At 53.3% G+C, this 11,196-nt stretch overlaps 1 protein-coding gene across 1 annotated transcript in view; it reads left to right on the top strand.

The window, feature by feature from the left end:
* The first annotated feature begins 2,979 nt into the window (after positions 1-2,979).
* GALNT17 (polypeptide N-acetylgalactosaminyltransferase 17) overlaps positions 2,980-11,196 on the top strand; it is a 413,864-nt gene continuing 405,647 nt past the window's right edge. The window contains exon 1 of the mRNA XM_043456316.1: positions 2,980-3,633. Coding sequence (XP_043312251.1) covers positions 3,396-3,633 — 238 coding nt within the window. The 5' untranslated portion in view covers positions 2,980-3,395. The remainder of the gene's footprint in view (positions 3,634-11,196) is intronic.

The following is an 11,196-nucleotide window of genomic DNA, read 5'->3' as shown; positions in this document are numbered from 1 at the left end:
TGGCTTTAGAGAGACGAAAAGAAATCTCACTGGAGTTAAATCTTGCCTGGAAACTTTGTTCTTGTCGTTGTTCAGACATTAAGTCTGTTGGACTCTTTGTGACCCCATGGACTGAAGCACACCAGGCCTCCCTGTTTCTCACCATCTCCCGGAGTTTGCCCAAGTTCATGTCCATTGAATCCATGATGCTATCCCAACCATCTCATCCTCTGTCGTCCCCTTCTCCTTTTGACTTCAATCTTTCCCAGCATCAGGGTCTTTTCCAATGAGTTGACTGAGGCTATTTCTTCTGCTTTGCTTTCAGCATCCTACTCCTAAATATGCTTATGCCTGGGAATCAGACCCACCATGGTTTAGAACCGCTTACTACTGGGCTCTAAGCTTCTGCAACATCAGAAATAGAACTTTTCTATACCAGAGGGGCATAGGGGTGAGTTTTAGGTGAATTTGCTTGGCACCGGTGTGAAAACCCTTCGTCCAAGTTTTCAGTTTGGACAGTCCTGCCAGAAGTGTCCCAGAAACCCGAGAGATGTCTGCACCGACAAGATAGCTTACAACTGCACATGCTAAGATTGTTTTGAGGCTGGTCTAGGATTAAACAAACTGGGATGGAAGAAGATAAATGAGGGCTGTCCTGTCTGACTCACTGTACGGAGTTGCTGAGGGCATCTGTGCATGATGTAAGGTTCAGTTTCCTGTTTGTTTGTCAGCCTGTGAAAGGACACTGTGAAATCACCAATGTCGTGCTTGTCCTTAGATGCTAAGTCATGTCTGACTCTTTGTGACTCCATGGACTGTAGCCTGCCAGTCTCCTTTATCCACGGGATTTTTTTTCCAGGCAAGAATACTGGAGTGGGTTGCCATTTCCTCCTCCAAGGGATCTTACCAACCCAGGGATGGAAACTGTGTCTCCTACCTTGCAGGAAAATTATTTACCACTGAGCCACTAGGAAAGCCCTGAAATTATCAATAAACCTGTCTAAATTTGAAAAGAAATGACAGCTCATCCATCATCCAGTCTCAGGGTTACAGTTAGAATTAGGTTTAAGGCTCTAAACTGACACCTTAGCCCAATACCTCAACATTCCCACCTGCATCCCTATGGCTGAATGAAAGTTCAAACACTAATTTTGCATAAGCTTCCCTTGACTGGGCTAGCTTCCATCTGAATGTGTGGTTGTAATAACATCTAACTTAACTGGGTATTCAGTGAGATAACCTAGAGACTGTGTCTGGCCCAGTGTCTGTCTTACAACCTCTCAATAAAATGGGGTTTCTTTCTACTCAACTTCTTTTGTGCCCAACACGTGGGGTTAAAAACTGTCCCTTATGGCTTCTGATGTGGCTTTTTCATCTAACAGTTTTTTAGTCACTTTCTTGTAGATTATACAAGGCAAAACCTACCGAACCTGGACACAGAGTACCAAGGGAATGGAACTAAAAGATTGTTACATTTTTTCACTCACTTTTCAATGTTGAAAATCAACATTTAAAATAACAAATCAGCAAAAAATCACAACAGTAACATGAAAAAAACAAAAACAACTTTAATGAGCTCGAAATAGGTAGAAACCACCAGATTTATTGGGCTTCACCGCCTGATCTAATCTTTGTTAGTTGACAGCCTGTTCTTTTTCAGGCCCAAGGAACCAAAGAGATCAGCGCGGGGTTTTGAATTTCAGTATCAGGAGCTCCTGACTTTGGGAAGGAGAAATTTCGGAAATCCAGTCGCCAAGATACGCTTCTTATGATAAAATGCGTATAGAGGTGGGGGCTGGACACAGAAACCTTCGCCTGGACGGTGGGCGAACCCACCCAGCCCACCAACGCCCGGCCTGGCTCCCGAAGTAACGGAATCCGAGTCTCCAGGCCAGATTTTCCCTCTAGCCATTCCTGGCCACGCAAAGCGGAGCTGCGAGCACAGAGAAAGGATGTCTTCATCGCCAGCCGGGATGGAACAAACCCGCCCGCTCGGGGAGTGCTGAGAACCGAAGGGTCCCTGCAACGCGGGCAGCCGTCAACATGACTTGACGGCCCCCATCCCGCGCGGCCCGCACTCTCCCGGCGCCCCCACCCTTTCCGGGTGCGCGCGCACGAGCCGGCGAGCCGGGGAGCTGTGCGCCCGGCAGCCTGCGGGCGGCGGCGGCCGACTGGCTAGCGGGGAGAGGGGTGGCCAGGAGCGCCGGAGGAGGAGCTGGCGCCGCAGCCGGGCCCCCTCGGGCCGCGCCCCGCCTTCTGCCGCCACCTGCGCGTCCCCTCCGGGCTCTCGCGCCCCGGGGCTGTGTGGGCTCTCCCAGCCGCAGCAGCGGTATCACCGCGTCCACCAATTAGAAGACTCGGCGTTTGGCTCCTTGGGGCGCGGGAAGAGCGGCAGGCGCTGCCGGTTCTGGCGAGCGGAGGGTGCGCCGGCGCGCGTCCCTCCCCGCCGCGCTCCCCGCGACGTTCGTGGAGGGGGGTACAGAACTGCTGTGACTTTTGAGGTCCGACTCCGCCTTCCGGCTAGCCTCCCGACGCGCCAGCTCGGAGAGAGGCCGGCGTGACCGGCAGGCCCCGAAGGCTCACTGCGTGGGCTCAGGACTTGGACGGTGTCCGGGAGCCCGCGGCGCTGTGCGCGCTGGTGAGTTTGGCGGCGGGGTGGGGTGTCCCCGGGCGCGAGGGGGCGGAGAGGACGTCGCGCTCTGCCCCTTCGCCCGCCCCCTAGTGCTGCCCCCACTTTAAGAGTAATTGAGACTTGAGCGTGACTGCGGAGCCGCGAGGATGCGGGCGCTGGCCACGGGCTATTCCTCAGCCCGGCGTGATGGAACGGGTCGGTGAGCGTAACAAAGGCGCCCGCCCCGGGGAGTCGATCCCCTGCTGAAGACCGCGGCCAGCGTGCCGCGACGGCTGCCTGCGGACTAGGGTAGTGGCTGTGCGGCCCGAGGCGCGGTGCGCTCCTCCGCGGGCTGGCGACGAACCCGGAGCCCGACACCTGCGCGCCGCTCCCGCCGCGGCGCCGGGGCAGCCCCGCCTGCGGGCCCCTGCGTCCTCAGCCCCGCTCCCGGCGGCCGGAGGTCCAGCGGCGAACCACTTACCGGTGCAGAGGAGAGACCCCCGGCCCCTCGCCGAGAAGCCGAGGCAACTGGTAGGGGCCACGCGCCGAGGACCGAGAAGGCATCTTCGGGAGCACTTCTGCAGACCGAGGGCTTCCACGTGAGCCATCTCGCTCTCCCCGCGACCGCCCGGACCTCCTAACCGTCTCCGCTGCCCGAGCCTCCGCGCCGTGGGGCCGGGAGCGGCTGGGATCCTCGCCAGCAGTCCGGAGCGCTTGGCTCGCACGCACGGCCCCCGGCTGCTCCGCGCCTCGCCGGAGCCCGAAGGGGCGCGGGTCCGGGGCGAGGGCCGGCTGGGCGTGTTTGATGGCTTCACTGAGAAGAGTCAAAGTGCTGTTGGTGTTGAACTTGATCGCGGTGGCCGGCTTCGTGCTCTTCTTGGCCAAGTGCCGGCCCATCTCGTTGCGCAGCGGAGACGCCTTCCATGAGATTCGGCCGCGGGCCGAGGCCGCTAACCTCAGCGCGCACAGCGCCAGCCCCATCCAGGATGCGGTCCTGAAGCGCCTCTCGCTGCTCGAGGACATTGTCTACCGGCAACTAAACGGTAAGGACGCGCGCGGATGCCCACAGTGTTCAGCGTGGGCATCCGGTCCACCCCCGGGGGCTCTGCGCGCGGGGCGGGAGGCAGCCACCTCTTGGCTCCCGCGCGCTCCCCTTTACTCTTCCTGCCCCGTCTCGGCCAGGAGGCCGGGGCTGCTGGAAAGAATTCCCGGCTTCTTTTCTGTGCTCCAGCTGTAAGTTTGCTTTTATCGTGGAAACACGTCAGCACAGCTGGCTCCGGGTCTCCGCGTGCAGGAATCATTACCTGGCCAGTTGGCCCCAAGTGCGGAAACTAGACGCGCGGCCGAATGGGACTGGAGGCGCAGGCGACTTAAGGGAGGAAATAGCTCTTACAGCTTAGCCTTTGGTGGGGTCGGACAGGGAGGGGCCATTGGCGGGCTTAAACGTCTGCAAAAGTCGAGGCCTTAGGTCTGGAGCTAACGCGCTTCGGTAGGGCGCTGGAGGAATGTTATCTCTCTAGGAGGCAGCCTGTTCAGCTAGTAACGAAGACCCCTCCCTTCCGGGCGCTGCCTCGGTGAAGCTGCTATTAAAAACTTCCGGATTCTCCCCGAGAGCTGCCTGAGGGCAATTGTTAAAAGTTCGCGGTGGGTAGGGAAAGCAGGTTTTTACGGAGTGTAGGGAAGAGAGGTGTGCCATCCAATCAGTGACAGTTGTCAGGATCTGTCCCAGCTAAAACGTTCTCAGTGCTTCAGGAGGAGAGGGAGACTTTTAACACCCCCTGGTTACATCTGGTCCAGGAGCTGATGGATTATTGGACATTTGCTTCCCCCAAGGTCAGAATATTACTCACTGGAGTATGGGCAGCTCTCCAAGGTCCACACGACTGGTGTCCAAGGGAGATTCAAGGCTGCCATCTCCCTTCCTGAGCTTCTAACTCATGTTCTTATGGTAATTCCAGAGCTGTGTGTGCTAAATCGCTTCCGTCATGTCCAACTCTTCGCAACCCCATGGACTGTAAGCCACCAGGCTCCTCTGTGCATGGGATTATCCAGGCCAGAACACTGGAGTGGGTTGCCATGCCCTTCTCCTGAGGCTCTTCCCAACAGAGGAATTGAACCCGTGTCTCTTATATCTCCTGCATTGACTGTCAGGCTGGTTCTTTACCACTAGAGCCACCCCAGGCAGCTCCAATTCCAGAGCTACTGATAGTCATAAAGATAATGATCATAATTATCGGTGAAGTTCTTACTGTGTGCCAGACACAGTGCCAAGAGGTTACAAGTGCATTATCTCATTGAGTGTTCACATCAGTCCAGCGTGGTTCTTTCCATTTCCCACATCAGAAATAAGACAAGAAGGCTTGGAGAGGTTAGTTAACTAAGTTGCCTAAGGTCCTGCTGCTGGTAAGTGGCAGAGTCTGGAGTCAGAACCCTGTATCTGGTTGACCAGAGAGCCTGTGTTTATGACAGCTTCCATCGAATGTCTCCTCCTAATTATAAGGAGTCTTCACTTTGATGATGTTAGTAAGACCTGGCTCGGCTCAACCACTGTCCTCCCTGCAGTTGGAGCTAGAGACTAGCCTGGTGGCAGGCAGGGAGAAGGATGTCACCATACTGTCTTCTTCCCACTTCCCAATGATCCCTTCTGGGTCCTTCCAGGTGGGATGGGGGTCAGATTTGCAAGCATCCTCTGAAAGGACCCCTTGAGCTTCTTGATATCACTCAACAAGTATCCAGGGGAAGCCTTGAACTTGTACCTGCAGTGGGATGCTGCAGTCCCACTGACCTCTGGCAGACAGCAGGGTCTGGCTGTGGGTGTGGACTTGCTGTAGGTGTTGTCTGCAGGGGTCTGGTAGGAGCTCTTTGCCTGTGTGTCCAAGAACCAAGGCACAGAATGAAACCAAGGTGCACAATTCATTTCTGGAGAAATTAGATGCTTATGGGATGGGCCTTATTATTTTACACAGATCCGGGCCGTAGACTGATCCATAGGACCCAAAAGAGCGCACAAGATAGCTGGTTCCCTTAAGTGTCAGACTGTACCCAAGGACACAAGTCATTTCAGTTAGGTAACAGAATATGATGTACACCCCATCAGTGACCCAGATAGGAATAATAAAATGCTAAGTGGTATTTACTAAGTGCCACTGACACACCAGGACTCGTTTGGTCTTTTCCAGCAACACTAAGGATGGGTGCTGGTACTCCCCTTTAGGGGAGTATTCCCTGGCAGCTCAGACCGTAAAGAATCTGCCTGCAATGCAGGAGACCTGGGTTTGATCCCTGGGTTGGGAAGATCCCCTGGAGAAGGAAATGCCTAGCCACTGCAGTATCCTGGCCTGGAGAATTCCATGGACAGAGAAGCCTGGTGGGCTCCAGTCCATGGAGTTGCAAAGAGTTGGACCCAACTGAGCAATGAACACTCCCCTTTAAGTAGCTTGCTCATAATCACCCAACTAGGGGGTGACAGAACTGGCAATTGAAGTTCTGACAGAACTGGGATAGTCTGGTTCCAGAATTGAGGTTCTCAGCTGCTTCACTGGCATATGTTAATCTTTTTCTTTTTTTAATGTGGACCATTTTTAATGGTCCAAACAATAAAGAATTTGTTACAATGTTGCTTCTGTTTTATATTTTGGTTTTTTGGCTGCAAGGTATGTGGGAGCTTAGCTCCCCGAACAGGGATCAAACCTGTACCCCTTACATTGGAAGGTGAAGTCTTAACCACTGGACTGCCAGAAAGTCCCAATCTTTTGTGTGCCTCAGAGTCACAAAACTCCAATATTTTGGCCACCTGATGCGAAGAACTCATTGGTAAAGACCCTGATGCTGGGAAAGATTGAAGGCAGGAGGAGAAGGGGACAACAGAGGATGAGATAGTTGGTTCTCGTCTCAGAGGATGAGATGGTTGGATGGCATCACCGACTCTATGGACATGAGTTTGAGTAAGCTCCAGGAGTTGGTGATGGACAGGGAAGCCTGGTGTGCTGCTGTCCATGGGGTTGCAAAGAGTCAGACACCACCGAGCGACTGAACTGAACTGAGTGTCACGTGGAGGGCCTTTTAAGATGTAGATTTCTAGGCCCCACCCACAGAGTCTCTGATTTAGGAGCTTTGGGGTCGGGGGCCTCTGACTGTGTCTCTGACAAGCCTGTGGCCTGAACCATGACCCAGAGCCCTCTACTGCTTATGCCAGGCAGAGCAAAGAGGAAAACGCACGTGCCTGTTTGTGGGAATCAGAGTGTGGACTTCGGAAAGCTAAGAGTTTGCTTCAGATGGACTGGGGTCCTGGCTTCTTTCCCTGTGTGCTCTTCTGCCCTGTAAGCAATTTCCTGGGGGCGTGGGGATGTCCACCACTGGGGACTGGTTGCCTGGGTTAGGAAGACAGAGTTTTCTTGACTTGCAGCCTCTGAGGGGAAGCAGGCAGGAAGACTGGATTTAGAGCTTTTCCTGAACAAGCCAGGAATTCAATTTAGATAGATATTGTCTTTCTGGCGGACAAGTGTAATTTGCAGTGACCTTCCCCCTCTCCACCCCACCCCACAGTGCTCCATGCTCTGCCTGTGCATGTTTTGGGTAAAGCGTATCCCACCTGTTGATTCTGTAGGCCTGCCGAGGTCTCCTGCTGCGGCGGGAGGGTGCTGAGACCTCCAGGGAGGGACCTGGATTCCTGTGTCTACTTGCTCTGCACCGTCTCCACTGGGACAAGGAAACCTTGACCTTGGTGCTCCTTATTGCTCGGGAATTAATGGAGGGCTCGAGAGAGCCAAGCACTGGGCATACAGGAGGGGCAGGGCCACTTGGGTCCAGCCCCTTGGGTACCAGGTGGGAGCTGGTGATTCCATGATGTTCAGGTTTCTCAAACCTTTCCTGGGGACTCTTACCAAGTTCAAGCAGGAGACACAGCACAGAGTGTTCTCTCACCCCGGAAACAGGGGTGTCCTGCAAGGGCCCCTCTGGGCTGGGGGGGATGCCAGGGGTGATCCAGATTTCCTCCTAACGGGCCTCTCTGCTAAAACTCTTAGTGTCTGTCTTTTGAAAAATGGTTGCACGCTGTTATTGTTTTGTTTTTCTTAATGCAGGCTGAGAAGGACCCTTTAAAGGGAAAGTGGAAAAGCGGAAATGGAGGGGAAAGCACCCTGAGACGAGTTTGTCCTCTCCCCTCCAGACCGTCTCTCACCTCTGCCCTCCATCTTTACAGTTGGGCACCCACTGCTGCCCCCTTACTGCTGCCGTGATGCCCTTTAACCCAAGCCCCAGCCTCTGTTTTCTCACCCTCCTTTTCGGGTCTCTGGCTGTCTGTATGGAAAGCACTGCTTGCCAAGGGCCCAAGATCTTCCCGGAGTTTTGTGTTTCCCGAGGAACTGTGATCAAGCCTGGAGGCTGATTGTCAAGGCTGACCACTGTCAGCCCACGTTCCCACCCTGGCCCAGTGCTTCTACCTCCTCCAGCCAGGCTGATCCACTTGCTGAAATAGCCCTGCATTTGTCTTGGGGTTGCATCTTCCGTGTTTCAGGTCCAGTCTTTGAGAAGTGCTGGTTGTCCTGGGTTGCTCTCCGCACCCGCTTTCTACATTCATGTGTCCTTTAAAGCTTGACTCAAGGTCACTGCCTGGGGGCGCAAGGTTGTGCCAGCTCCCACGGTCTGAGCTCTTCCTGCTCCAGGTTGCTGGAAGCTTTCTTGCCCGTGTCCATTGCACCCATGGCTTTGACTCTAGTGCCTCGGTGGCTTTATCTTTTGAGTTCAGAACTGGACTACAGGCGTTTTGAAGACTTGAACCATATTTTGAACTATTTAATACCATGCCCACCCTTCAGCATCTGTCATAACACCTTGTATGTCATGTGGGCAAAAAGGTCTTTTGGTTGATTAGTTGGATGGAAGCTAGTTTTAGGAGGTAAATGGTAACCACAGAGGAAATAACCTTGACTCCGTAAAGACTGGATTATGTGGGGTGGGTGTGGTTGGAGGAAGGAGTTGGAAAGACTTAGCTGGGGAGAGTGAGTGTGAGGTAGTCATCTTGTCTCTGCCATCTTGCCTGTGCCGTCTGGAGGCCACCCCTGGTCCTTCACCAGACTGACTAAAGGGCGCTAGAACCTTGGAAGTGAAGCAGTTAGCCAGGTTAAAGACCAGCACGGTTCAGCCTGCTTTTTGTGAATGTGTGGTTTTATAACATACTGGTTTTATGTTCTTTTTCTCTCTAGAGTAGAATTAATTCATATTTTATCATGGAAATTTTAGAAAATCCAAAACCATTATGCAGAAGAAAATAACATTGTGTTAAAGTTTTTTTTTTTTTAAATGGTGATTTTGTACTGACGTTAGGAAAACAAACGAAGGGACAGATAGAGTTCTTGATAGAGTTCCCATGTAACTCTGTTCAGGGCTTTTGGCTGTCTGTCACCTTCTGAGGAAGTTATTTCTGTCATTTTAGAGCTGAGAAAGGGGAGACATAGAGAATACTGTGTGACTTGGCCAGGATGACACAGACAGTGAGGGGCAGAGTCAAGATTCCAGAATATCACGTTCCTTTTCCCAGATTCAGCATCCCCCGATAGGTCAGGATGAAGGTGGTGGACGGTCATGTGCCCCATGCACGCCCCGAGCTCCGGCTGGTGACCTCATCCCTTGTCCACGCCCTGGTTCAGGGACCCACAGGGCACATGTGACTACTCCATCCGGTGAGCCTAGGGCCCTGCTGTCGTAAGAGGAAATGCAATCGATTGAGGTTAGGTTCCAAATTTAGATTTCAGAAGGATACTGAATAGAAGCAGGGTTGCTTGAAGAAATTGAAAACCTTTGCGGGCATGGAGAGAAGTCAAAATTACACAGCCTGGTCCTGCCCCCAAGCCACACAGACAGATGAAGCTGGAGTCGGAGCTGCAGGAAACCGACACGTTCCCGAACAACCCACCTGCAGCCCGCCCAGCCTGCCGCATCAGCTGGGCTCACCAGGCGGAGAGAGTGAGTGGACGCAGAAGGCCAGAGGCAGAGGTGTGTTGGAAGGAGAGGGATCGTATACTGAAAGCATCTCTTCCTGGATGCCAGAGCTGGCCCTTAATTGTTTCTTCTTTCCTGGAATATACGTGTGCTCATATAGACTGTTGAGCTGGATGGTACTAGCATTCCCAATGGGAAGGAGGAAAGGGGGAGAGAGCTGAGGGCACATGTTCACATTAAAATCACTCCTTGCAGGTGAGCATCAGAAGGGTACCAGGACAGTGTGAGTCTTAGGAGCTCCGTAGGCTTTCATCGGGGCTTCCCAGGTGGCTCAGTGGTAGAGTCCGCCCGCCAATGCAGGAGACGCAAGTTTGAGCCCTGAGTTGGGATTCTTGAATAGTGAAAGTAGGTGATTTATCCCAGGTGGCTCAGTGGCAAAGAATCTGCCTGCAATGCAGGAGATGTGGGTTCAATCCCTGGGTAGGGAAGAACCCCTGGGGAAGGAAGTGGCAAGCCACTTTGTATTCTTGCTTGGGAGATCCCATGGACAGAGGAGTCTGGCAGGCTCCAGTTCATGGAGTCACAAAGAGTTGACACAACTTAGCAACTAAACAACAACAGTAGGCTTTCGTCAGGGCTCGGTGGCCAGCAGAGGTCCGGGTGTGTGGAAGGCTGATCAGCAGAGCCAGGGCCTGGGTGCTGGAGGGAGGCTCACTTCTTTTACCTCCGACAGACTGATCACATCTGGTGGCTTCCAGAGAGATAGGGGGCCTGGTTCTTGGACAGCCTTGGGATACAGGCACATCTGTGCTGGCCAGTGTGTGCCGGGCACCCTGCCAGCAGGGGCAGCTGCCGCCTGCCCGGCCCAGAATAATTGGGGAGAGGCCACCAGCGTGATTGTCGAGGAAGAACTCTGATGCCCTGACCTTTGCTGTTGCCAAATCTGGAGTGTCCTTTGTGGATGGGGAAAGGCTCGGCAATTAGAGCCAAGAGTCACAATGGGGAGGTGGAGTGTGGGCACAGTGGAGCCCATATTGAATGGAGAAACACCTAAGGTCAGACACCTCTGAGTCTTTAAGAATATAATATTGGGAGAAAAGGGTGTTCCACTGGCGGCAGGCAGTCTGGGTTTGATGACTGGTTCTGTCACTTATTAACTGTGTGACCTTGGGCAGACTTGTGGGCACAGACTTGTGGGCACAGCGGGTGAAGGAGAGGGGGAACGAGTCGAGAGTAGCGTTGACATATATACGCTATCGTGTGTTAAACAGATAGTGATAGTTTCACCACCATTTCTCAACTGTGAAATGAGGATGCTGTGAGTCAGGTTGAGCAGGGATTCAAAATGTACAGCATGAGCCTCGGTGCCCAACGTGTGGCAGCTGGGAGAATGCTTACTTTTTTTTTTTTTTAAATTGGAGGATAATTGCTTAACACACGTGTTGGTTTCTGCTGTACGTCAGCGTCCATGCTTGTGTGTGCTTAGTCATGTCTGACTCTTTGTGACCCTGTGGACTGTAGCCCGCCAGGCTCCTCTGTCCGTGGAATTTTTCAGGCAAGAATATTGGAGTGGGTTGCCATTTCCTCCTCTAGGGGATCTTCCTGACTCGAGGATTGAACCCATGTCTCTTGTGTCTCCTGCACTGGTAGGCGGATTCTTCACCCCT

Source organism: Cervus canadensis, chromosome 32, assembly GCF_019320065.1.
Source record: "Cervus canadensis isolate Bull #8, Minnesota chromosome 32, ASM1932006v1, whole genome shotgun sequence".
Lineage (NCBI taxonomy): Eukaryota > Metazoa > Chordata > Mammalia > Artiodactyla > Cervidae > Cervus > Cervus canadensis.
This window is presented reverse-complemented; position numbering and strand designations above follow the sequence as displayed.